The sequence below is a fragment of the Synchiropus splendidus genome, chromosome 4 (genome assembly GCF_027744825.2).
Source record: "Synchiropus splendidus isolate RoL2022-P1 chromosome 4, RoL_Sspl_1.0, whole genome shotgun sequence".
Lineage (NCBI taxonomy): Eukaryota > Metazoa > Chordata > Actinopteri > Syngnathiformes > Callionymidae > Synchiropus > Synchiropus splendidus.
Window position 1 is genome coordinate 32,396,288 of NC_071337.1, and position 27,323 is coordinate 32,423,610.

At 41.7% G+C, this 27,323-nt stretch overlaps 4 protein-coding genes across 5 annotated transcripts in view; 3 read left to right on the forward strand and 1 right to left on the reverse strand.

The window, feature by feature from the left end:
* The first annotated feature begins 129 nt into the window (after positions 1-129).
* paqr7a (progestin and adipoQ receptor family member VII, a) lies at positions 130-3,184 on the forward strand. The gene is made up of 2 exons (XM_053862896.1): positions 130-311; positions 1,291-3,184. The coding sequence occupies exon 2, from the start codon at positions 1,301-1,303 to the stop codon at positions 2,363-2,365; it is 1,065 nt and encodes a 354-aa protein (XP_053718871.1). The 5' UTR covers positions 130-311; positions 1,291-1,300; the 3' UTR covers positions 2,366-3,184.
* Positions 3,185-4,028: 844 nt separating this feature from the next.
* Positions 4,029-9,957, reverse strand: LOC128758160 (uncharacterized). The gene is made up of 8 exons (XM_053864040.1): positions 9,548-9,957; positions 8,624-8,695; positions 8,001-8,109; positions 7,804-7,871; positions 5,739-7,737; positions 5,451-5,606; positions 5,320-5,376; positions 4,029-4,906 (listed from the first exon to the last, which is right to left on the reverse strand). Exons 2-8 carry the CDS (start codon positions 8,651-8,653, stop codon positions 4,644-4,646), a joined length of 2,682 nt encoding a protein of 893 aa, XP_053720015.1. The 5' UTR covers positions 8,654-8,695; positions 9,548-9,957; the 3' UTR covers positions 4,029-4,643.
* A 1,235-nt stretch (positions 9,958-11,192) lies between these two features.
* On the forward strand, positions 11,193-14,883 carry sh3bgrl3 (SH3 domain binding glutamate-rich protein like 3). Its single transcript, XM_053863045.1, has 3 exons — positions 11,193-11,320; positions 13,067-13,234; positions 13,483-14,883. The coding sequence occupies exons 1-3, from the start codon at positions 11,276-11,278 to the stop codon at positions 13,546-13,548; spliced, it is 279 nt and encodes a 92-aa protein (XP_053719020.1). The 5' UTR covers positions 11,193-11,275; the 3' UTR covers positions 13,549-14,883.
* Positions 14,884-15,522: 639 nt separating this feature from the next.
* The window catches only part of trappc9 (trafficking protein particle complex subunit 9), an 88,046-nt gene continuing 76,245 nt past the window's right edge, over positions 15,523-27,323 (forward strand). The window contains exons 1-7 of one of the 2 annotated variants that reach the window (XM_053863960.1): positions 15,523-15,575; positions 16,245-16,840; positions 19,561-19,706; positions 20,977-21,102; positions 23,635-23,661; positions 25,001-25,122; positions 26,715-26,840. In XM_053863960.1, the coding sequence (XP_053719935.1) occupies positions 16,257-16,840; positions 19,561-19,706; positions 20,977-21,102; positions 23,635-23,661; positions 25,001-25,122; positions 26,715-26,840 (1,131 nt within the window). In that variant the 5' untranslated portion in view covers positions 15,523-15,575; positions 16,245-16,256. The remainder of the gene's footprint in view (positions 15,576-16,244; positions 16,841-19,560; positions 19,707-20,976; positions 21,103-23,634; positions 23,662-25,000; positions 25,123-26,714; positions 26,841-27,323) is intronic. The other variant, XM_053863961.1, reaches the window with a different exon arrangement.

The following is a 27,323-nucleotide window of genomic DNA, read 5'->3' on the forward strand; positions in this document are numbered from 1 at the left end:
AAAGTCAAAGTAATAGGTTCAACCGGCTTCATATAGCACTTTTAATTTGCTGATCTCGCCGTAACTTCCGGTTGGCGTTGACAACGATGGCTTGACAGATGTGTCGACGTCTGAAATGTTCCTGGAAGGAGGCGGAGGCCGTCGTCTCTGTCACAAGCTGAAATTGAAACGCCCCACAGGTGCTCCCGCTGGAAAAAATGGATCGAACCATCTTCAAGTTGTTTTGAGTGGCGTTATCGTCGTTTGCAGAGGCTTGGATCCATCTTTCACATTGCGCCTGTGATCAACGTTCTGGAATTGATCTCTGAAAAGTGAGTAAGAGGCTTCATCTTAAGTGGTGTCATAGAAAAGTTGATGGTGTAAATAAAAACAACTTTATCATTGTTTTTATTTCTCGTATCAACGTTCTGTGAAATCAGTCATCGAAGATAGGTTCATGTTCTTGTTCAGACTTGCATCATACTGGTGTGAAGACAGCGACACTCCTGTAGTGCGGGTTAGAAAAGTTTTGTTCCTTGAGAGAATAAAGGCGAACGAGAAGATCCAGTTTCACGACCGATACCAGTGATGCTTGCAGTGTTCTGAAACAATGTACCTGAGACCTATGCTTAACAATATATTACAATTATACCTTAATAACGCTGCGTCATTGCACATTTTCGAACAATTCCAGCACACAGCACTATGTGAAGATTATAGGTAATACTCAGAGGTTATAGATATTGCCACCACTGTGTATGCACGGACAGTCATGTACATATAAACTGAGAACGCACATGGTGGAAGAGTCTCACAATGAGATACCGATGTCACATACAGTTTAGATTTCAAAAGAACAGCCAGCTTTCAATGATACATGGGTATGTCACCATCAAGTGTATGAAAAACAATATAGTTCTTAGCAAAGGTTTCAATCAAGTCAACAGGACTAATAGTCAATAGTAAAAATATAGAACTATTATTCATACAGAACATGGCTATGTAATGCACAAGACATTTTGTCTGCTGATCCTTTCTTCAAATGCTCACTTGCTTAATGTGGAACCAGGCATAGGGTATGTCCAACTGCAAATAAGAATTACCTTCCTGAAATGGAGGTAATACACAGAGTGGAGATCTCTAATGTTGCTGTGTCGACGTGTCCAAGCTCATGACTCTGTTGGACTTGTTGGAAGCTGTGAATCAGTCCACAATAACTAGTGTGTTGGTGGAATGTTATTATAGCAAGTATGTTCATGCCCTGAGAGTAACCAATCATTAACTGAACTGAACTTTTCTGTTTTTTTGCAGCCTGGCGATAATGGCAACGACTGTGATGGATAGAATTGGCAGAGTCTTTATCAGCTTGCAGCAGATCAAGCAGCTTCCCCAGCTCTTGACTCAGGCATTGCCCTCTGTGCCCGGCACTGTCAAAGACACTGATGTTCCCTGTTACTTCAGGGAGCGCTACATTCACACTGGCTACCGACCTCTGCATCAAAGCTGGCGTTACTACTTCCTGTCCTTGTTTCAGCGCCACAATGAAACCATCAACATCTGGACTCATCTGCTTGCATTCTTTGTGTTTCTCCTGAAACTTTACAAATTTGCTGAGTCCGTGGACTTTGTCGGAGACCCTCACTCATGGCCCCTGCTCATCCTCATCCTGTCAGCCATGAATTACACTGCTCTCAGTGCCACAGCCCACCTCCTTGGTGGCAAATCAGAACTGTGCCACTACACGTTTTTCTTTCTGGACTATGTTGGAGTGGCTCAGTATCAGTATGGCAGCGCTGTGGTCCACTTTTACTACAGCATTGATGAGCGCTACTACAGCAGCGTTAAAGGGATCTTCATGGTCGTTGCTACTTTCTTGAGTTGTTTGTCATGCTTTGGATGCTGCTATGGAAAATATTGTAATCTCACTTTACCTACCTGCGTGCGAAAGGTGGGTCAGATTGTGCCCTCTGCCTTGGCCTATATGTGGGACTGTACACCGCTGGTGGTGAGATTTTTATCGTGGTCTTCAGCCAGTAATGACTCCGCCATTATCTATCACTTTGGCCAGGTAGCCTTCTTCCTCAGCTGTGCCTTCTTCTTTGCCGCCCCGGTGCCCGAGAGCTGCTGCCCTGGACGCTGTGACTTCTTAGGTCAGAGTCATCAGGTGTTTCATGTTTTTCTGTCCTGTTGCACCTTTAGCCAGATCCATGCAGCTCATCTGGACTATGTGACTCGGAGGCAGGAGTACTTGAGTTTGCATCACAGTGGAGATGCTGCTGTGTGTGTTAGGTTGTACGTGATAACAGTCATTGTGTGTCTGCTCACTGTCGGTGGTGTGCTGCGCAAAGTAAGACAAGTCATAGAGAATAAAGCGAAGACGCACTGATGGCTATAGTTTATAATGGCAACCATGGCTATACACACATTTTAGTGTTTAGTTCACAACTTGCATTTTTTTTATGCACAGCACTGAGAGATCATGGACCTATGTTAGAAAAGTTGTAGGATCAGACCTCTTTAACTGCCTAGGGAGCAGTTTCTATGCTAACAGGTCAATAGCATGAGATTCACAAAGGATGCTTGGCTAAATGCGCCAGGACAGAGTGATCTCATGTGAATATTGTGTCAAAATTGACTTTTGACCTACAGCTATCTTTACCTCGCAGGTACCAAAATGGATCAGTCACTGGTAAATGCTCCAGCAGATCATAGCATTGTTGGCAGCAGAACCCACAATATATAGATGTTTTAGAACAAAGTCACTGCTCGAAGCCATGTATTCTTTGCTGCTTATATTCCCACTGAATTATTTTTTCATTTCCTGCACCAGGTACTAACCTTAGCCCAGGCTTTGTCAAAGTGTATTTACAACATGTCTGTCAGTGACCTCAAAAAGCCGAGCTGAAGATCTACCTCACTTTTAAGGTCCAGGTGCTCTCACAATAACAATAAAGGAGATGTTGGACTTGTAATTTAACAATGCCTCTGTGTTGGTTGTGTTTTTATGTTACAATTTTATAAATACTGTACACTGAAGTACTCAATCAGAAAGACTCACCAGAGCTTCAAGAACAGATTCTTGCAATTTGAGTGTCAATTGTTTGACAAACCGATGTACAGAATTGTTCAATACATTCACTTAACAGGCACAATATGTTCACCAGGTACCTCTTTGAATATGGTCGGGACCCAGCTGTTGGGTTTTCTTTCTGTTGACACTGAAATAAAATAAGGTGCGATCATTCCATTGATAAAACAGTTCTTTCAATAACAACAGGGTTAAGTTAAGAGCTTTCAAGTCACATATGCAATGACTATCATTTAGCTTTTGGTATTTAATGTGCCCATTAATTTGCCCGTTTTTAGTGTCATTGAGCATTTTTTACGATATTGATGATGCTCACATTTCAGTGATTCTCTGGGACATTTCAATGTATAATATAAATGCCAAGATGTGGAGGAACAAAGAAGAGCATTGCATGGCTGTTACGGCTTGTGGGTTAATGTATTTCAACAAGCAACAATTAAATGTATGAACACAATTGCAATACATTTAATATAATAAAATGAGGAACAAAGTAAGTAAGTGAAAGTAAGCATGAATTTATTCATTTTATTAATAGTTATTAATTGTGTGATCTTATTCTGTTGATCATATCGTCCATCCCAGGTGCCCGAGGTGAGAAGTGGACGAGTCACCAGCTCTTCTCAGGGAACCCCTCATTGCCATCATGCCTTCGCCACCATCCAAAACACATGGCAAACCTTAACCATGATTCTGAACTAAACTTAAACCCAATTGTAATTACCCAGTTATTTTGAAGTCCTCATCCTCAAATTGCGGCTTCACCTCGTGGGGTCCAGCCAAATGTCCCCAAAATATTATATGGTCCTCACGAGAAAAGTGTTCTGTCAAGAATTGGTCCACACACACACACACACACACACACACACACACACACACACACACACACACACACACACACACACACACACACATACGCGTTTTTGTGATTTAGAAGAACATTTTCTCCAAACAGGCCCAGTGGTGGTTTAAGGGGACTACCCTTTCCTGAGGTGCTACAGCTCTCAGCCAATGACAGAACAGCTTCTAAAAATCTAACAAAAATTCTGCTCCCACTGGTGTTCGGATACACTCTTCACAGGCTGATACACAGCCACCTGATGGGGTTGTGGCTTTAGAGGACGTACATTAGGGGGACCCTAAACAGCAATATGAGGACTTTAAAGTTCAACTAAACCCCGCCTCTAATTTACATAAAATACACACAAGTTAAGGACTTAGAGGGACATTTGTTTTAATGCAGCACCGGGGCTGGAGCTGAACAGCGAACACAGATCCATATCCTCACCATCACATTCCAGTCCTGTCATGTGATTGTGAGCAGAACATTGATGTATGAGTGCTTACAACACAGCTTATGAGAGGGGAGTCCAAACTGGTCCCAAAGGGCTGCAGGTTTTTGTTCCAACCCACCTGGCACACATGGCTTCACCTGTCAGAGGACTGTCATCAGCCTGATCGGTTCACCTGTGTGTGCTTGATGGGTTGGAACGAAAACCTGCAGCCACTTATGACCTTGAACTGGTCCTAAGAACAAAACCCAAAGCAGGTAAGTGCATGAACATATCCAATGAAGGTGTTATTTTTTCTTGGCCTGCCTCTTTGCAGTCACCCCTCTGTTTCTCACAAAGTCCCGGATGTTTTGAACCGACCGGTGGTCCAACAGTGGGGCCTCTGCCAGTTTGCACTGGCTGCATTCATCTTTACCGGCCAGTTTCCCGGCTTCAATGTGTTTCCTGAAGTGACGCATGACTGCTGCCACCTCAGTCTTTGACCAGGGCTTCTTCTTCACCCGTCTGGACCTTGTTTGAGCGGAGTCTGGTTCCGCATCAGAGTCAGGTTCTAGAAGACAGAGAACATATGAATAAATGACTTCATTTTTAGTGACATTGCAACAGTTATTATTGGGTGGAAGTATTTCAGTTCACCTGACTGGAGTTAAAGGTGAAGGGACTAAAGGATGAGTGCAAGATGACATGGTGAACATTCATGGATGGAGGTTGAGGCCCTAAGAGCTCGATAAGGATGATCAGAGGAGTCATCCTCCTTGGTGGTGAATGAATAAGAAGGAGGAAAAAGAAAAGGTTTCCTGATCAGAGATCAGGCAAGAGGACTGGAGGACCTGAAGTGCTGAGCGGAGGGAAGAGTGCCTGAAACTCATGGACGTGTTGAAGGAGTGGAAGGATGATGAAGACAGGGCAAGTGCTCTGCAGCGTGGAGCATATTGCCTCAACATGATGTCAGCCTGGCCTCACCTCCACACACAGGGGTTGGCCCTTGTACACTGGATGTCACTGGAGCCAGTGCTTCATCTGAACACGAAATTGAAACGTTTTAGCTTGAGCCATGTGATTGCAAACACTCACAGTGACAAGCCGAGACTTACTGAAGTCCTCTGTGTCGCCAACTTGTTCTGTGGCTGAACACTCTGGCGCAGCATCCATGCATTTGCTGGTGCTGCTTCCTGAACCGGACACTTCTGCCTCATCACCAGAGTCACTGCCACCGTCCATCTCCTCGGTGTCACTGGTGTCTAGTTCATCTGAAACAGCAAGACCAAGACAAATGTTCAAACTATGATCACTTTCATCATGAACATAATGAGGTCATTATTATTTTGTCTTTTGTTCACTGTAACAGGAAGGAACACACACATTTGAGATCACATACAAACCTTGGATTTCAATGTCATCCAGACTCTTGCCTTGAATCTTGGACAGCGTTCCCTTCTCTAGAGTGAGCAGCAACTTGGAAATCTTGGCCAGCTGAGTTGTCGGCACGGGCAGCCTGTAGAAGTCACGGTGCACACGGATGTCATGACCCAGGAAATCGGCAACTTGATCCAGTTCGTTGTGTTTCAAGTTGAGCACTTGAGAGAGTGTCGCCACATGCTTCCTGAGCTGAGTCGATCTCAGGTGCTCTGGGTGCTTCGCGCCACATAGATTAGCACAAACACGGAGTGCATCTTGCCCACGGTAGTGGCTCATGGCTTTCGGTCGGGCAAACAGAAATGCATTTGAGGCACAAACGTGGCACTCTACTCGTTTGCTCACAAGCAGAGAAAGGCCATCGACCATTTTTGGTGTCAGGAGGACTGCCACCTTTCGACCCCGTTTCCCTTTGATCTCCACTCTGGAGAAGTAGCTACAGAGCCTCTGTTCAAGCTTGGACAAACCCAGTGCCACATCCTCATGCAGTTCATGATCATCCCGACTCTCAAAACTCTCCACCAGCATCTTTGAGACCTCCCCTGCACGTCTTCGGTTGAAGACGATGATTTGGGCCAGCAAGATCTGTGCAAGTGCACTGTAGTGCTGGCAGGAGGCCACCTCTTTCAGTTTACTGACACCAGTTGACACATTCCTTTCCAAGTAGCCATGAAGCAACTTGACATCTTCTGTGAAGGGCAAAGTGGAGGGCTTATTGTACTTGGCATCACTTAAAGTAGTCAAGGCCCCATGTGAGATGACCTCAGACCACTTTGAGGTGTACAGCTTCTTGAACATATCGGTGGACTTCATTAGCGCTTCGTCTTCTGCCACAAGAGCCCTGCAATGAACGATATCTGCAATTTTGTGTAGTGTGTGTCCTAATTTTAACGCAAGACTCGGTGTGCTGTATGTGTTGTTTTGCTCCTGATACCCAGAGACTTTTTTCACTGCGTTGAGAACCTTTGGGAAGTTTGGTGGTTTTACGGCGTCCTCCATGTTTGCCACCGAGAAGTCCTTCTGTAGGCACAGCAGCAGACGGCCAACTTCTCTGAGTTTTTGCCTCATGTATTCATTTTTTGTTGCGTCTTGTCCATGTTTGTTGACAAGGGATTGTGCGAACTGAACGATGGTCAAGTCGTTACGCACAACTGAGGCGACCTCATCCTGGTTCATGGCAGTTAACAGCTTCCATACTCCAGTGGAGACCTGTTGCTGGGATGCAGACTCCAGCGAGGCAGCAGTACCGAGTACTCGTCTTCTCCCAGGCCGTTGTTCTTCATCCTCTGGCTTACGGGCACATCGCTTTACATGTCTCCACAGATGTTTCCGAACAAACATGCCTTGGCAATAGATGCAGTGGATAAATTTTTCTCTCACTGGGTCACCATCTGGCTTTCTTTTGATTTTCAGCTCTCCCTTCCCAGTTTGTAGAACCTCTGTGTTGTGTTGGAAGTTGCCCCTGTTCCTCAACATGTCCAATGCTTTTTTACGTTCTTTTGAGTGTGGGGGAAATGAAAAAGCATGTGAAACTTCTAAGTTGCTTGAGTGGGTTTGCAGATGACGGGCCATCTTTCTCACAGACTTTCCACAAATGAAGCAGGAGTTTTTAGAACTTAGCGTCGCTGCAGTTGTTTCTTCCACTTGATGCTCTGCTCCACTCACTTCTTCACTCAGGTTTGGTCTCGGTGGTGGACTGTCAGGGTCTTCAGGAGGCAACAGATCTTTAGAGGACCCGGGCCTATCTGAGGTGCTCTCATCTGTTCCGATGAGGTCATTAACTAGTTCTGCAAATGTTTTTTTAAATTTCTTCGATGGTGAAATGACTGGAATGTCATCTTCAGATTCTTCCACAGAGTCTGGCACAAAGTCTGCATCAGACTGACTGGTGTCATCCTCAGATATGTTTTGTGGTGGTCCATTGCCTGGCAACTGCTCATCTACAGAACCATCATCAAACTGTACCTAAAAAGAGAAAATATGAAGCTAGTAAAAGGTAAACACGTATGTAGTGTGCAGTGGGACACCCACCTCTGACACATGGACGAAGTCTGTCTTTGTTCGTCTGAGGCATATTTTATGCCAGACGTTTAAACAAGCTGAAAATGTAGTTTGAAATCAGTTTTGGTTTTGTGGATCCAAAGGTTTTTATGTAGACAAAACTAAACTTCTCTACTTAAGCAGACAAACATGCATTCACTACCACACACTAGGTGCCAACAACTCACTTTTGCATTTGTATCCCCCCCACTTGAAGGCTGCAACAGGCCCCACACAGGCAGCACACTTCTCCAGACTGGATACAGTGGCACAGACCACCTGATGCACGTCACACTGCTGGGGAAGTCAAGAGAGAAAACAAGAATTCGGGGTTTCATCATTGTAAGAAGCAAGCAAACAAACTGTAAAACAGCCCACCCTTGAATTATAATTTCATAACAATAGACATCAGGCTCAAACTGTGAGAAACTGGTTCAGGGAGCATGAGACATCATGTTCACACATGGATCTGCCACCACAGATCCATGTGTTGTGTTTGTAGACAATCTGAAGCGTGTAGTAGTCAGAGCAACTTGCAATGCTCCCAACTAGTCAAATCAGTACCTACACCGAGAGGCTGGTCACAAAAAAGCAGTTGTAAATTGTTAAGACAGATGTCTCAGGTGTCGTCACAGGTGACGTGCATGAAGTGATTGTGGTGAATGTGTTTAACAATTGTGTTCGAATGAAAGGTCAGTATAGTTTTCATGATCTATTGGTCTGTACATCAAGTATGAGTTGTCAGTGTGACGGGGGGCTGCTTTCCTTCTTCAGAAATCAGTGTCATTGAATATCACACACTCCAGTTTACCTGTCTCGGTGGGTTGTCGACAGGACTCATTTGATTTTCCTGATTCTTCTTTTTTTCTTACGTGGAATATGCCTGAAAGAGAGGACAAGACTTCATCTGTTCTTTTGGACATGCATTATGAGTGTATCAGCTACACTTGATTGAAAACAAGCTGAACAACAGCCCCGTATTCATAACCTAAAATAGTATGAGCAGTCATTTGCTCCATGACTTGTTCTTTTCCCGTTATTTTGAAAAGCTACGTTCATTAGCTGCTCTGAAACCTTCCCAGGAAGTCAGACCAAATCAACGGTCATTATTTATGATTATTTATTATTTATTTATCAGTTATCACTTCTCACAGTTCACACTCAACTTGATTACTTCTCACAGTAATCAAGTTGAGTTACAGTTGAGATGATCGTACATACAAGAAATACGTCGAGAAAGTGAAAGAACTTCCGGCGAAATTTCTAAACATCGTTCAAAGATTTTCAATCGAGTTTAACTTTGAAACATAAACGATGCGCATCAGCGCGCGTGCGCCGTTCCCCGCATTCACTGCCGATGGGAGTCTCGGTTCTGACGTGGATTCCCGTCAGGAGATCCAACAAAACTAACCGCGTGTCATGTACTTCGTATTATTCATCGTCAATCGCCGTGAAGTCCGTTCTGTTCAGTGAGACGCTCCACTCTGACGGTATTCAGTCGTTAATTGAAAGCCCTAATGCAGCGACATGAGTCGCCATTTAATAACGTCGAAACGAGAGCATCGCACATGCGTATTTGCACCCGCATCTAAACTCATCTAATCTAATCTAAAAATGCGCCGCACCGCGTGGTTTCTTCAATGAACTGTGGTAAAAGTCATAAATGCACTGAGAGGCTATCACAGTGTTCGCCAGGTCAGACAGCCTTAATGAACGTCAATAAATACGGTCTTACCTGATTGAGAGACGGTCTCCTCCAGCTGTCACGTGCTTCCAGGCAGTTAAAGGGGCGCGTGTATACGTCCCCCTAAATCCTCAGCCCGCCCACTTTTTCATGAACCAATCAGAAAAAGGCCCGCCATTTTCAACCGTGTGTATCAGAAATGTGTATGAAGGTGCAGTACCACAAGAGTAACCAGGGGCGCAGTGACATACACAATTATACACAAAAAAACAGGTGAAGTGACCTATAGGGTCTTTGGCTAAAAAAGAGAGAGGGGGTATTTTAGAGCCTCCTGAGCATGAATACATTGCTCGATTTACAGGGACTTTGGGTAAGTCCCTGTAGATCACCTGGGTCCCCGTGCTGTAGGTGAAAAGTCAGGCCAAAAGTCCTCATAAACCACAAAAACCAACACACACACACACACACACACACACACACACACACACACACACACACACACACACACACACAGCCGTGTGGCCACAATCTCTCATATTATACAATGTCTTCTGTCTGGTCTGTCTGTCAATTTTAGTTTTTGTCCACATACAAAGAAAGTTTCAGAGCACCACCAAAAGAAGAACGAATTTATGTTTGTAGGCCACAACTCAAGTTTTTACAATAAATATTTCACAGGAGAAGGAGCATTAGACATTTCAGAGTCGAATAACCTTTTAACATAAATTCAAACTGATGTGTCCATATCATTGTAATATCTGCTTTCCTCGAACTGTGGGTTTGGATTTCAGATTATTTGGTGACTCTAAATGTGATCACCAACGTGGTGACCCCTGATGCATATTCGTTGTCTATATATTATATTATTATGTTGAGAAGCGTGCACCAAACAGATAAGCAGGTCGGCAGTCCATCGCAGGGCACACACACACATACCTGGGGGCAATTAACCTAGTGAGCAGTGGGGAGTTTTCCCACAGAATCTAGTCGTCCTCAGGGGAGCTGATGAGTTTCTGTGTAACAGTGTGTACTGGTCCGTCAGGGTTCATTTACTCAGACAAAAAGTCTGAATCAGCTGAATTATACTGTTTTGTTGGACACCCTCCCACATTCTTTGAGTCTGACTCACAGATGACTCACAGCGCTTGCTTTCTTTTTCAGTATGCCCTCATCACATCTCATCATCATGAGACCAATGTAGAGACCACCCAGCTTTTATCAGGGGGCCCGCGTCGTTCATGTCAGGACTCACATTCCCTAATACGCACATTCCATTGAGTGGCGTGAATCACACAGGGATGTCAAGGAAGTCATGCAACTGACAGCATTATTTGGTGTTTATTCGGTTACATAACATCCACACTGACTTATCAAGTGTAAATGTGAGATTAGAGTAAAATTCTTCTTGTTTTACATTGTACTTATTTTTTGGACATGTCTAGTTAACCTACCGAGTATGTCTCTGGACGGTGGGAGGAAATCGGAGTTCTTAATTTAAAATAAATACCCATCGACAGCTTCTTTGCAAATGGGAATCATAGGTCTTCCATTAGTGCATGTTTATTAAAATAACTGCGAGTCGTACTCCGTTTTCCTTCAGACAAGGTGCCACATCATTGATGCTTGAGGGAATGAAGCCATGAGGCTTTATTTTGAAAACAGTGTAGCGGAAGCTGGTGCAGGCTCCACTCTGGTATCGTGAACTTGACGGGAGAGAGCAGCCGCAGCGACTGCAGAGGTGGGTGCCACGCTACGGGAGACAGAGCAGGAGAAATTCCAATGGGGATCAAACTGTACTACACCACTGTCACCGCCTCTCGGACGGTGAGTCCTTGGGCAGAAATCCTCAGTGTTTGTCTACTTGTGCGCTGGCACGTTAGCCTGCGGAGGCTAGTAGACGTGAGCAGATCAACTCATAGCATAACGGAGACGCGGCCCTGTACTGTTCCTGCCTCGAGCACACCCCGCACAACATGTAGTTCTCATCTACGTTCGGTTACAGGACATTCTGATGATGGATTCCCTTTGTCGTATAAACAACTTTTTACTTGTCATTTATGGAGCATGCTCTGCCGCGTTGCTGAAAAATGTTCTGGCTTCCTGATCACAACTCCACGTCCAACCTAATGGTACAGATGCGTACTATACTGTGCCGTAACGCACATGACGTATACTCGAGAACCAAAAATGGCCCTGGTTAAACTTGTGAATGTATTGTATTGTCAGTGAAAGTGGTCATTTTTGTTGATATTCCACTCCTGTCTTATCTATACTAACGCATGGGGGCCACCAGAGGCAAAATCTTGGTGATACTGGACTGCAGGGGGCCCAGCCCTGTACAAGATTACTTTGTTCGTTTGTAGCGTGTGTTCATGGTCATTGGCGCGAAGGTACTTATTAATCGCATTCGCACTTACTTATTTAATCGCACTAAAAGTATAATTAAAAAGTGTTGGACAGTAAACAGCAACACTGGCAATGTCTTGAGCCCGTTGCTTTTATGGACATGTATCTGTGAAGCTATGAGTCCTTCTGCCAAACCTATGAAAGAATATTTAAATTCAGCAGTAATAATTAGAGTGTGTTCCTGGAAGTCATTTATTCAGTGTTTTCTCATGAAATCTCTGTGGACAAAAAGCGACTCTGGTGTTGGGGCCACACTCATCCTGTAGTTGGACACTAAGTGGCGGGCCATGGAGCCACGTTTGAGTTCAAACGCAAGTCAAATTGTAACACTTGCTATTCTGACTTGTCTTATTGCCTCATTGTTTTTTTTTTCAATATTTGGCAACCGAAATGTCTGAAAGATTTTTATACAACTTCCTCGTTGACTCCGCTCTCATTACATTACATGTCACAATTTGCTCTGCCCACTCACAACTATTATTGCTATGTGACTCGGTTTTAATAAAGATATGTTTCTTTCGACTGCTCATGACTGTTCATGTGGGTTTGGATAGTATAGCAATCGTTTTTGTATTCATTCAAAGTACATATTTTGATTTGATTTGATTGAGTGCTGCCACTCATGTTAATTATTCCAAAGACTCACAGACAACTTTTCATGATTTTACATACATTAAGATGTTTCTTATGTAATAATAATAACAACAACAACAACAAAATACTTACAGGAGCAAAATGCAGTTAAAGGAATGAAAGTTGTGAGCGTTACTTCTGTGTGTGAGTGTCGTCAACACAGTGAGGGTAAAGACAAAACATGAACAACAGAGTCACTTTTAATGACTTTAAATGAATATGCAGATGTTTCTGTAGTGTGAAGGCCTTTGTGTGAGATCGCTGCAATTTTTGGCTTTCGGACTCAAGAAGGTTACAAAATGAACATAGACTGATAGTCTTCCTTATATTGCCAGTGGTAACAACTTTGCTTTGGATGGTTAGCACAACTGCTAGTTAAAGTGACCAGCTTCGAGTCAAGAGGGAAAAGAGTTGAGTGCATGGACATTCATCATTTTGTTGCTGATACAAAGCCATCATTCAAGTATGGTCTTTCCAGACTGTATTTTGACCTACAACAGGCTAACAAACTGCACTGTGCTTGTGTCACAGGTGAAGTCTCAACAGGCACAGGTGATGAGAATCCTGGACAGTAAAAGTATCGAGTATGAATTGATTGATATTTCAACTGATGGTGAACTCCGGGAGAAGATGAGAACCAAAGCAGGAGACTCAGCGGCTGCCCCTCCCCAGCTTTTCAACGAGGACCAGTACTGTGGGGTGAGGAGTCTTGAGTATGTTGTTGCTACAATTACTGCATGTGCCATGAAAGGCAAGGTTATTTGAGAGTGTCTGGAACCCTCAGATACACTCTTTACTTGCTGTTTTCTTTAGTGCCTGTGCGCGTTTAATTTTATTATATAGTATTGTAATTGTGATCTTTCGGCTCTTGTAATTGAAAAAACATTTGCAGTCACGTTGTTTTGGAAGCTATAGGCACACTAATCTTCTCCGCCTCATTTTTGCAGAATTATGAAATGTTTTCCAATGCAGTGGAGGCAGATACGGTGGAGCAGTTCCTGAAACTGGCGTGAAGATCTCAGAGCTCACCCTTCGCGGCTTGACGTCTCTGTCGCCTCTGTCGCCACCATTGACAATGTCCGACCATTTTCTATGCCATAATGAAGGATGCCAAATGATTGACGCTCACTTACACACACATCTAAAAAGTGCACAGTTCCTCTCTTCATCAGTATTTGTTTGTTGATGTGTAGCTTGGTTTGCGCCTGCTTTTGAAGAAGTGATTTGGAAGTGGCTGTTTTAATCGCAACACCCGACTATTTACACATTCTTACCAAGAGACAAAATAGTTTTCTCTCATTCTTCATACAGTTTGTATTTGTCGGCATTCCCCTTTTTCTTCATCATTATAATGTGTCGTGCACCTGACGCTGTGCCTGCCATGGCTTCAACCACACACCACCACCATCTTGTGGCGAGATGATGTGTTACGTGTTATTATAGTATGAGTTGAAACGTGGAATTGCGAACGAATGACTTTGCAGGATGCTCGGTCCGTGTCTGTCGCCTCACACTTTTACTAACAGGCCAAACTTGACCAAGGTGATTGGTAGCATGTTGGGAACCAGCTGAAAAGCTCTGTTGTCAGCTGCAAACAGCACACTTTTTTCATGTCATCCCATCACGTCCCCCAGGCGCAAACATGGTTGGTATCAGTTGGTAACCTTGATCTAAGAAACTGCAATACTAATTATTCAGTGGCCAGCATCATCAACACAATTACTAAACCTTAGTTACACCTGTTCTGATGCTCTGATGACTATATAAACTCAAACACGTCACATGACAGATTCAGTTAAATAACGATACTTTTTCAACATTCCAGCAAAAATTGATGAGCTCTTGGAAGCAGTCATACACCAATTGCCAGACATGACGGTGTGAATGTTGGTGGTGATGTCAGAACGATGGATTTCAATCATGAAGCTTTTTCTGCAGCATTCACCAGTCAAAGTCCTCAAGATGCAGTGACATGATGTTGCAGCCACAAGCTGCCTCATGCAAAGATATTTTAATGGGACTTCAAGTCTTAATATATGATGTTATGATGTAATTGTAAGCATCCATTCTACTTTGTTTTTGAATTTCTTCGACTGTGGACCAACTCAATACCTGATATGAGCCAGATGCCTGATTTTTCTGCACTGTTTCCTTTGTTGATGGTTAAAGTAATTGTACTTGTGACTTTTCCTGGACATTCCGCGTCTCTATTGGAACTCCCGTATTGCTTTTGGGCCAATTCACATTGGCCAAAATAAAAAGGAAAATGTAACTGAAAATGTAAATGTAACTCACTTGTCTTCCAAGAAGATTGTGAAAAGTGACATATGGGTTGAAAATAAAATTTGTCGGATAAATATATTGCTTCAATCAAAGTTATTGATTATCCCCCTCATGCAAAGGTACTTGAGTAACTAACCTTGTCATGTTAACAGATTTTGTGATTGTTGATCATCATAAATGTCCTTTGAATATATATATAATTGCATGTATAAAAATCTAGATGTCACTTGTCATAGCTGACTTCAATAGCAGATGCATCTTGAAAATAAATGTCAGCCAATACACTGAAACACCCACCAGGTAAAACTAGCATTTGGCTTAGATCAATCAATATTTTAGATTAAGGTCTAAGAAACTGTTTTCGCTGCAGAGACATCACATTGCAGTAATTCTATCTGTTGCAAATCCCACTGACTGCGTGAACCTCCATGTGTCATCCCCATTGTCAAAATCACTGCTATTAATGGCAGTCCTTAAAGACAAGGACTGGGCAGTCGAACACAGCAAATCTCAATAGCTTGTAAATACATACATACATACATTCCATAAATAGGCACGCACATTCATATTTCTGGAAAATTATTTGTCACGCTGTAGTAAATATATAAATAATCTAATCGGTTTTATATGTCGGCATTTTACTAACTCCTTGGTACGGGAGGTTAAAGAGGTTACTTTATTTTGAAAACACTCCGAATGCGGAAGTGGTGTTGTTTATGTCGTGCAGCTTGGGTTTGACATCTTGCGGCTAACCAAGGTAATATCGCTCTCATTCAATGCTGTTAATCAAGTTATTTCAATACATAACATTTGCATAGACTTTAAATGAACACCCAAACCCCGTAGTTCAATTGTCAGAGAAATCCTGTTTATACCAACCACAGAACGAGGAAGGAGGGCATGGTTAGCTCGACCGTGTTAGCAAACATAATCGCCTCTGTCTCTCACTTCGCTGTGATGTAGTTTCTCCTTGTGATTTGATTGCAAAACTATATATACACTCTTACGGGCGAGGGATTTACAGGCTATATTTGACAAGACTATAACAACAGCTCTTAATTTTCTGCCTCTAACAGTAATGTAATTTCTTTTGCATCGCTTGCGTTCAGCTGTTACATGATTCAAAGTCACCAAGTTAGTCTAGTAAAAATCGGACTGGTCAGCTAGTTCCCCTCACGTTTTATTATATTTAAATTGAAAGCGGAATTCATTTCTTACTGGTGGGGTTTTGGTTCGGCTCATTCCCATTGTCAAATATGTTTCTGGTTGATAGATAGACAAGATATTTTGTAATGTAAGTCCTGCTTGTTGTTTCCATGTTGATGGTGGTCTATTCAAATGTACTGAAGCTTTGAAGTGGTGATTGGAACATGTCTCACAGAATGATGTCTTTTTTTTAATTTCATGTCTTCTTCTCCTTGTGCAGCCACATGTGAAGATGAGTGTACCAGACTACATGCAATGTGCAGAGGACCATCAAACAGTTCTTGTAGTGGTCCAGCCCGTGGGCATTGTTCCAGAGGATCAGTTTTTCAAGATCTATAAGCGCATAGCGAGTGTGAGCCAGGTGACCATCAAAAACTCTCAGCGCCTCCTCTACATCCGCTATCGCCACCATTACCTCTCTGAAAACAATGAGTGGGGAGACTTCCAGACGCACCGCAAGGTAGTCGGCCTCATTACCATCACAACCTGTGACTCGTCCAAAGAATGGCCTCAGACATCTGAGCGGTTTCACGGCCAGAAGGAGGTCTACAGCTCTACTCTGTATGACTCCCGGCTACTGGTGTTCGGACTTCAAGGTGAGATCGCAGAGCAGCCACGTACTGATGTGGTCTTCTATGCTGGATTTGAGAACTGCTCTGACGTGGAGAAGAGGGTTGAGGACTTTGTTGAGTCAATATTCATAGTTCTGGAGTCCAAACGTTTGGACAGAGCAACGGACAAGTCTGGTGACAAGATCCCTCTGCTTTGTGTGCCATTTGAGAAGAGGGACTTTGTGGGCTTGGACACTGACAGCAGGTGAGTAACCTTCTGCTTTTATTATCAAAAAAGCTCACACAGTTCACTGTGTAAGGATTTCTCCCATCTAGTGTTGAGAACATTTATTGAAATCAACTTTGTTGCACGACCACTTGAATGTATGAATAACAACTATGGCCGCCTTCATATTTCAAAAAGTCAAGCTGTTGTCCACATAAATCTATTCAGCTAGCAATAAGGCTCGGAAGGTTGACGTCACCGAGTGCGAAAGCCTGCATTGCATTATGGGCTAATCAGTAAACTGTCATGTGTGTCTACTGTATCGTCGTCTGCTTTCTGAATTGTTCGTTTGAAATCCGTTCGTTAAACTTTGATCATGGAGTAACCAAAAACGTAACTTGCACTTGTTCCTGTTTCAAACATGGAGGAAAAGCCATGGACTCCGGGTACTTGAAGTAAACAGATGCGCCAAATAGCCTGGATAGCAGCCATATCACCTTAACCCAGTCACTCATGTTCACGGCATTTTAGACTGAAAAGTTTGAATGAACAAAATCTGTTGAATGGGCAACTCAGATTTTGAACAACCGAAATTGTTAACAGTGCCCTTTTGAAGCCAGCTTTTCATGCACGACGAATAACTTAAAACAGAGAAAAGACTGCCTCATAATATGTTAACAAGCTGTCCATCTGACCCCACAAATATGACTGCATCATTTCGTCGACTATGCAAATCCGCCTCACTGAATTATCATTAATCAGTCAATCAAGCCTTGGAGCCCACATCAGCCGCAAAAAGTACCTTTTTTCTCAACAATCTTGCTGCTGAGTGTATAAAGTTGCCAAAGCTGAAGTATTTAATGGTCTGTTTGTTCACGAGAGAAATTAATGCACTTTTCACACACATCCATCCACATTTATTACATGTGAAGTTGACACTGGAATACAAATTCATTGTGTTTTTTGTGTTTAATGGCTCCATGATTTTTTTTTTTGCTTTCTCTCTATTTATCTCTTTCTGTTTTTTTCCTTTCACAACTGCCCTGTGAGTTTATTGTTGGGTGTGAAAAGGTGAGATGCTATATCTTGAGCCCTAACCCACCCTGCCAGTGTAGTTGTAGTTGTGTTTGGGTGTCTGTGGTAAGCAGTATTGACGTTTCCATCGCAAATTATGTGAAAGTGAAAGAAGCCATGAAAGAGCTATGGAATGTATGAGCATATATGCAAAAATGCTTGCATTTGAATTTTTTTCGTTTCTGGTTTGTGGGAACGATTTAAATTTGAATAGAATTGTGTACAAATGGTGATTCTCCATCAAAACAAATACAATGCTCCAACAGAAAGCGGACATTGCGCAACATGAATATCCAACTTGGTCGTGCGGACACCTGGTTTTCATTCAATCAATTTAATATCTCACCTATCAACCTATCTTCTCTTTTTAGAATTCATTGTGAGAAGAGTGTAAGAGTGGTGAATTGATTTCACGTCTGGGTGAAGACCTATGTGGCTTTGTGCCAGTCAGTCAGTTTTTTTTTTCACCCTTGTCAATGACAAGTGCTTTCCACATGTGAAATAGGGATACAGGTCCACTAGTGCATATCAGGTTTTGTCCTCGCGATTGTTGTGGCCAAAAATGGGACATGAACAATATCACTATATCAACAAAAAAAAAAAAAAAAAAAAAAAAAAAAAAAAGATCATTCAAACTCCTCTTTAACTTTAATAATGTTGTGTGTTTTCGCTCAAGTTAGCAAAGGACAGAAATGTTAATTCCAACTATCATAGCTACCCTTTAAAAAAACAATGAAGACCTGACTTAAACAGCCACTTTCATCACTCACTGCATCTCTAGGAACCACCTGTGCGTGCGCCAGGTCGCCAGTGTCTCCTAGTGATTACTGTCATTGTGATTGCCTATCTATAACAGATTTCAGAAATTCGGTTAAAACAGACTGCTGTTTTGTCTGGCAGCTCCAGTCTTGAGCAGGGGTGTTTAGAAGTTAAAACTTCCACAAGACTGAGGCTCATGGTGGCAGGTGTTGTTGTTGTGATGAGTCTGGTGCATGCACAGCAGGATTTTTGTCCAGCTGCATGTGTTAACATGAAGCTAGAGTTGGTGCCAAACATATGTGGCCAGTTACGGTCGTCTTTGATGCCAGCATCGTGTAAATGAGTGCTGCATCCGCAACGAAAAGATTGCGGATTCACTCAGGACCTGTACTGTTTATGCATTTATGTGCATTTTTAACACATGTGTCAACACCAGTGTACCGCAACAGCCCTAATTGGTCTAATACACAGTCTTTTCATTTGCCTCTCCTCCTAAAGAATGTATTTTTTGCCTTATTTTTATTATTTTTTGGTTCATATGTATAAAGGAACACCATACTGTGCTCTGACTGACAACCTTAGCAGAGAGTTTTTAAAAATGACTTATTTAAACTTGCAGTTTTGTTGCAGTTACTAAAGTTAAAGTTTGTGAAAGAAGTTCACTTGTGGTTTTTATTGAAGATGTAACAATGTACTGACCCCATCTTCTCTGTGTTCACTTCAAAACTCAGCCACAATTTTTTATGAATCTTGTGAAGTTGTCTGAAACTCCTCCTGGTGTTTGTGTTCTGGCATTCTTTGTCCATTAGATTCCTGAATTTCACTCTTCCCTCTCTAATATTACAGTTGCCTAACTTGGAGAAGAAAAATACAACAACAATTAACCCATTAATTTCTTGTACAATTCTTCTTACATTGTTCTAAAGGCACTACAAAAAGCGTTGTCAGGGAAGAATGAGGAAGCATGTTGGGGACTTGTGTCTCCAGGCAGGCATGCTACAGGATGCCCTAGTCCACTACCACATGGCTGTGGAGCTTCTCCGTGGTGTCAATGACTTCCTTTGGCTTGGAGGTAAGGCCCACTTGTTTCATTGCTGCAACTCATCATTTTTACTTGAATTAATGAGTGAATGTTTATTTCAATCGCTTCTAATCTGTGACTTTAGTTACATTTCATATTTCTGTTATGCACATTAGGAAGAACAGATTATCAGATTAAGATTTGTCCTCTAAAGAAGGTTTTTCCACCTCTCTCAGTGTTTAACCCTCATTCTTCTTCATATTCCATTCTCCGCACGGTTTACTTGGTTTCCACTTTACCTTATCTTGGAACAGAACTCTGCTTTGCTGGGAAGAAAATGTGTTGCAACTTGGTTCTTTCTGCCTTTATAGACCTTCATTGACTGTGACGCATTTTAGCTGTTACGTAACCCCACCCGTTAAAAATGCTCAGAAATGTCTTACTCCCCAGCCGCAGCCACTCAGCTATGACTGTAAACTTATTTAAGAAACTGTTATGCTTTAATCATCCCAATATCAAACAATTAGGCCTGGGAATGCAAAAAATAGATTATGGCTGCAACAGAGATTCTTTCTAATTAATAATTGTTATACTTAAAAAAAATCAAAGGGGGTCCAGACGAATGTCACATACTCATTGATATTTGAAGCTTACAAAATGTCTGTTTTGCTCAAAACACTGCTTGATAATATGGTAAGAGCAACTCTGCACTAGTTTCAACTGTCCAAAAATATCAGTCACCCCAGCATTTGTCAGATCACCTATCAACACCAAGTTAAGTTGGTTCAGCATGTCACATTAATTTGATGCATAAAGTTCACACTTTTGTTAAAAATTATCTATTTGTGTATTCATTTGTGGCAAATTCACATGTTCGCTGAAGTAACTACAACTCCAGCAGAAGATGATTCACACGTTGTGATGGACATAAAAATGTAAATCCTGTAGATGTAATGACATTTAGACTTGAATGAATTGAGAAAAATGTAACGTGTCGTGGAGGTTTATTTTTAGAACTAGATTACCGAAATTCATGAATGTAGAGAAACACTGTAGAGAACTCATAAATCATACAAAAAGCTTGATAGGCCCCCGATAAAATTAAATAAGACTCGATATGTGAAGTACATCTGTGTCACAGCTCCATTAAAATGATCTACATTGTGTGTATGTGCCATACCTGATGTTTGTTGTATGTTTCAGATTTTAATGTGGTGAATGAAGACACACGTTCAAATGTAAATCTATGTGGTCCCTTGAATCGAATGTCCGAAATCATGTTGGTGACATGTGCAGTACTCTCATGGTTGCTGTTTTCCAGCTGCATTGGAGGGTTTGTGCTCGGCCTCTGTCATCTACCATTATCCTGGAGGAACTGCTGGGAAGAAGGCTGGACAGAAGCCAAACACGTCACAGCCAACGGATGCAGGGAAACGCCATAGACCTGGTGAGTGGCACTCTCCTATTGACAGTTTTACTGTGGTGTATTTTAATAATTTTCATCTTAACTGGCTACCATGCTTGAGAATATTTGGTCCAGAAAAGTCAGTTTACACAACACTATCACATGCTTTTGCGGAATTTGCCTTTTACACATTTTTATGCTTTTTTTTTTTTTTTTTTTTTTTTTTTTACAAATTACAGTGTCGGTTTTTAACTATGTAATCAAAGAAAGCCTGAACTCTGAAACAAAGTGCAACACTATGTATGCCTAACACTTACCTAAAAACTGTACAGGAATACAGGAATGGGTTATTCCTGGTGTTTGACTCATGCTGTCTTTTTTGCAATGCTGCTGCTGATCTTAATTTTTATCTATTTATTTTTTGTTAATCCATAAGAACCTAGACCCATTTTTTCCTAAAAGGAAAATGTATGTTCTGTTTGTTTTAGATTTATATGTTAAAAAAACTACCATGACTTCCTACTTGTGTGTCGTCTTGTGTTTAAAAATGTGTTAAGTATGTTATTCATGAATGTGTGAGGTCAGGTCTGCTGCCTCTTAACAATTTATTAACATGGTGTTTACTCATCCTGCATAATGCACATTGCATATCATCATTTTCATTTTCAGTTAGTTTACAATGACTTTCATATTATGGATGATAAATGATATTAATCAAAGACATTGATTGCATAATTGATTAATAATAATTAACAGCGGTACAACAAGAAAATCAGAATCAGAATCAGAATCAGAATCAAATGTATTGCCATGGTCAGTGGGAATCCCACCAAGTAGGAAAGTGCTTAAGTGCTTAAGGTGCTGTAAATAAAATAAAATAAAATAAAATAAAATAACAAAGGCTGATCACGAATTCATCAGTCTGATGGCCGAGGGGAAGAAGCTTCCTGTGTTCCTGTGACGGGAGGTTCTGGTCTGGATCGACCGTAGCCTCCTGCCAGAGGGAAGAGGAACAAACAGTCCATGTCCAGGGTGAGAAGGGTCGGCTCTGATCCGACCTGCACGTCTCTGAGTCCTGGAGACATACAGGTCCTGAAGAGGTGGCAGGCTGCAACCGATCACCTTCTCAGCAGAAGGTGACTATCCCTGGAGGTGGCGCTGTTGTACCACACGGTGATAGGGGAGGTGAGGATGGACTGGATGATGTTTATGTAGAACTCCATCAGCAACTTCGTTGGCAGTCATAGTTTCCGTTACGACGGAGAAACTGTGACTCTCCTGAAGTCCATGATCATCTCCACTGTCTTCTGGGCGTTAGCAGCTCCAGGTGGTTGTGGCTGCACCAGGGCACCAGCCGCTCCACCTCCCTCCTGTAAGCCGACTCATCTCCATCTGAGATGAGCCCGATGATGGTGGTGTCATCCGCAATCTTGATCAGGTTCACAGACTGGTGGTTGGAGGTGCAGCAGTTGGTGTAGAGGGAGAAGAGCCATGGAGAGAGAACACAGCCCTGAGGAGACCTGATGTTGAGGAGACAGTCGTCCCCAGTCAGGAAGTCTGTAATCCATCTGCAGAGGGAGTCAGGCAAGTTGAGCTGGCGAAGCTTGTCTTCAGGCAGAGCTGGGAGAATCGTGCTAAAGGCAGAGCTGAAGTCCACAAACAGGATCCTCCATAGGTTCCTGGGGCGTCCGGATGCTCCAGAATGAAATGAAGGGACTGGTTTACTGCATCGTCCACAGATCTGTTGGGTCTGTAGGCAAACTGCATTGAGTCCAGGAGAGGAGCAGTGATGTAGTTCAGGTGGGATAGAACCAGACACTCGAAGGACTTCATGACCACAGACGTCAGTGCCACCAGTCTGTAGTCATTCAGTCCTGCGATCTTGGCTTTCTTGGGAACTGAAATTATAGTGGAGGATTTGAAACAGGCTGGCAACGGCCTCGGTCCCTGCCTGGGCTGCGTGGTGCACGCAGGTCCACGTTGGTGCCATCAAGTTCAACTTTGTTTTATCTTGAAAAAAGTCCAAATATGTGATGAAAATGAATGTAAATGTGGAAGAATTCATATAAAGTGGAAAGTATGTTGACATCAATATTAAGTGAATTCAATTATTTAAAATAATTGAGAAAAAAAGTACATTTAAGATGGAAAAGGTGTAACTACTGGTATTCGGGTAAAATGCAAATTCATAGTGAGCTGAAAAGATAGAAATAAAGAAACTTGTTTTTTGTGAAAAATATTAGAGATTAAATTAGATTAGATTAAATCAGTTACATTTGTGTCAATATTTTTTGTTTTTTTGTTTAGTTTGTGAAAAAATATGCAAAATAAATAATTTGATGTTGGAGATGATCCATTGTACAATGTACAAAGTACAAAGATAATTGCTATCTCTTATCGCAACTTCCTAAAACCATTTTTGTTATGCTGCAATATATTTCTTGTACTACAACATGAATATTCAGGATATACTTTCATTTAAATCACAAACTACTTTTCCATCATAAATCAGACTGTGGGGACTAACACTGCTAACTCTTTAAATGTATCCTCATTCTTTCTCTCTGTCTGTAGGAGCTCAGGAGGTTCTCATTGATCCAGGTACAGTATGATGGTATAGCTCGAGTAGTGGTGGATGTTTATACCGTCTTTTCTCCATTTTCATTTAAATTTATTGTTTATCTTCTTTATTTGTCAAACACAATTGTGATTGGCTTCTTCCTTTTCTGTCCCTTGTGAGTCTCCCGTCATGCCAGTGAACAATTCAGGAGCAAAAAAGGGTTGCTCCTGCCCTGCTTTTTTTACTCCTGCTGCAAAATTTAGAATACTCTTTCTGCCTGCCTGGGAGGAAGATATTTGGTCTTTGACTCTTCTCTCTTTGTCAACTTTTGTCAAAAAAACAAGATTACGTCTGCTCGTTTTTTTTCTTTTGTTACCAAACTTACACACCTAGGTAGAATGGGGACAGATGTTACATTGAAGTTAAGGCCTACACCCTTATCGTCCTTGTCTAACACGCATCAAATTGAGCTGTCATTAAAGGAAACCCCATATATTCGAACGTCGGTAACACTTTAGATTGGACACGTTAACTTCAATACACTAATTACTTGCTGACCTACCGTCAATAATCAGTAATTATGACACTGTTTAAAGCAAACTTTGGTCTCTATTCCTGGGGAAAATGTGGTCAAGCAAGATGCTAATAAGTACCTGATAATAATGAATGACAGGCTAATGTGCTAGTTATACATGCAAGTAGTTTATTAATGGTAATTTATGGTAACAGTATGTTCCCTAATCTAAATGTGACCCAAGCATCATGCTGTATAGTGTCACAGGTAACCTGGCTATTTGCCTCCTTGTCAACATGTCCCGCCCAATATGTGAATTCCAAGAGTGGTCCTGAGCAGAGGTCTACACACTTTCCTGGCTTGTGAGGTACCTTTAAAATGACCATGGTATAGTTGTCTTTCTTTCTTCTTCAGTAGTTTCTTGACACAAACCGAAGATGAAATAATACAAGCACCAGTTATGTAAGTTTGTGTTTTTCCTTTTTTGTGCTACATGCGTGGCCTCCATCTGGTTGATCGATGATCAACCTAACTTGCGCCTCTTCTGTAGAATCAAAGAGGAAGAGACTGGATGATTGCAATAGACAGAGAAATTTTTTGGACTCATGGACACTCTTCCGTCTATGTCTTTGCACGTCACATCCAGGGTACCTCAGATTTAGCATGGTTTTGGAGAATATGGGTTTCCTTATTATTTCCTGTTTGTCGCTACCAGAGGTTATGTTGTTATTTTTTCAATAAAATCAGAGCGTTGCACTTCATTTCATCCCAGAGTCCCTTCTAAAATTCATAATCGTGTACAGAGAAGCTGCAGAAAAATCTACATTAAACATTGTTCACCGCTGCTTTGCTGTCCTGGTGTGCAGGTGCCCTCACAACCAGCGGAATCAGTGCTGACACCAGCACTGAGATTGGACGTGCCAAGAATTGCCTGAGTCAGGAGGACATCATTGAGAAATACAAAGAGGCAATCTCCTACTATGGAAAGGTGATAAACAGTGACAGCGACTCTGGAATAATAATAGAGGATCACATATTTTGTAAACTCCAATTGGAAAGCGAGTTATTGTACTGACAGCCATTTGTGTTCATATGTCCTATTAGTGTGAATGGTGGTGGCAAACATAATTTCATAATTCAGCATCGCTTAATTAGAGGAAATAGAACAAACTCAAGCCTCTTTATCTGCAATTTTAACTATTGGTAAAGAAAAAAATGGACAACGGCCATTTGGAGACACAGTTTTTAACCTGCTACAACTGTCAGGTTAAAAACTGTAATGTCTTTCACTGCAGTACACCATCAACTATCACTAGAGCTTTCTTTGAAACCATTCCTGCAAATTCACTGCACATCAAGACCTACATTAAGCTAAAAAGCATTTTTACAATAGATTTATGAAACTAAGGAAACCAAGAATGGATGAAGGAGCAGGCAAAAAAACAGGAGAACTAAGCAAAAATAGTTTAATTACAAAAAACTGTCAGGAAATGCAGACAGGACTCGGCACAATAATGAAAAAAGAGAGCGAAGGGTGACGGGAAAAACAAGAACTTGAACTCAGGTGCAACTGCAGAAAAAGAGGCCAAGCCAGGGAAGTAAATGTGACAAGAATGTAATCCACTTGGTAAATACTAGTGAAGATGACAGAGATATGAAGAACACACCATGAAGAACAAACAATGACACTATTGAATGCAGCAGGAAGAAATCAGGGGGAATTACAGTCAGATGCTGATGGTGCCAGGCACTAACAATATGAAACTGGTAGGGAGGGGGAACCATGATGTGTGTTAATATGACTTACCAGGTGGAATTGCTTTAGGAAGAAACACTTTACCTCCCTGTTGAATGCTAGAAAGGTGAGTGATACTTAAAATTAATTTTATAATATAGTCTGAAGTTCAGACTAGGAAGGAAACCTTATAATGTGTCTGAATAATAATCACACATTTTAGGAGGTAAATTCCATAAAGCACCCCATCAAAATACACAATTTCAGCGCATTTTAGATCACTAGGGGGCAGTATTTTTACTTGATGCATGCCAGCGTCTAAGCTTGCTGCAGTGAAAGATTGCCAAAATCTCTACTTAAATTTAGCTTCTGCGACTGTTGGGCTGCAACATTGTGTTGTGTGCTTAGATTGGTACTGTACTTAGAGCCATGAAAGAACTCCATGAATTTTCAGTCTCAGGAGAGCGAAGACAAATCTACTTTGTGTCAGTTAACTGTTCTGACAAATTAATGTGCTTTATCTTTGTTGTTGTAATTGCCATTTTGCATTGTCCTTGCTCAGACCTTTTTCATCTTGCAAATTATTTCAATTTAATAGCCTCTGGACACATGGCCATTGAGATAAAAATTCAATTTTAATAAGGGCATAATGAGACCGGAAATTGAGGGATGTAGCGGGATTTAAAGATAAAGGAAAGCATGCACTGAGCAGTAAACAGAGCTTGTTTGGTTTTAGGAAATCAGTAAACATGTAAAGGTTGAGGCACAAATGCTCCTTCTGTGTTACTATTAATGAATGTGAGGTCCAGAAATGAGAAGAAATGTTTTCTTGTTTGCCCCTACAGTATAAGAGTGCTGGTGTGATCGAGCTGGAAGCCTGTGTTAAGGCGGTAAGAGTTCTGGCCATTCAAAAACGAGCCAGGGAGGCTGCCGACTTCTTGCAGAACGCAGTTTATATCAATCTGGGTCAGGTATGTACCTGATTTCTATCAGCATTTAATCTATACTTATCTATGCTTCAAGATCTGAAAAATCTTCTTCAGGCCCGGTGGAGGAAAAAAATCTGAACAGATTAGACATGTTGAGCGCATGTTGGTGCAGTGTTGGTAGTGATTAGTGTTGCCACCTTTTCAAGCAGAAAAATGAAGATGATGTTGCCCTCAATTACGCAAACTAGAGTAGAGGACTGCTTACGGCACATAATGTAGTGCCACCTGATGCCGTGTGATATATAATTCATACTTTAATACAGCATAGGCAATTTGAGAATTGGATATAATTGAAAATATATAAATGTTTTTCAATAAAAACTTCCTCTCTTAATTTGGTCAAAGAGTCAACCTATTTTTTGTGTGGAGAACCATATTTGACAGCTCAAAACACGTCTGACGGCATGGTGACCTGTGGGATACTTTTTTACATAAAGTCATATCAAGTTGTTTTTTGTTTGTCAG

Coding starts and splice junctions, on each gene's coding strand:
- paqr7a (XM_053862896.1), top strand. CDS start 1,301: ATGGCAACGACTGTGATGGATAGAATTGGCAGAGTCTTTATCAGCTTG.
- LOC128758160 (XM_053864040.1), bottom strand. CDS start 8,653: ATGAGTCCTGTCGACAACCCACCGAGACAG. Junction 8,110..8,623: donor TCGACAACCCACCGAGACAG/GTAAACTGGAGT, acceptor TGACTTCCCCAG/CAGTGTGACGTGCATCAGGT. Junction 7,738..7,803: donor ACTTCGTCCATGTGTCAGAG/GTGGGTGTCCCA, acceptor TTCTCTTTTTAG/GTACAGTTTGATGATGGTTC.
- sh3bgrl3 (XM_053863045.1), top strand. CDS start 11,276: ATGGGGATCAAACTGTACTACACCACTGTCACCGCCTCTCGGACG. Junction 11,321..13,066: donor CTGTCACCGCCTCTCGGACG/GTGAGTCCTTGG, acceptor CTTGTGTCACAG/GTGAAGTCTCAACAGGCACA. Junction 13,235..13,482: donor ACGAGGACCAGTACTGTGGG/GTGAGGAGTCTT, acceptor TCATTTTTGCAG/AATTATGAAATGTTTTCCAA.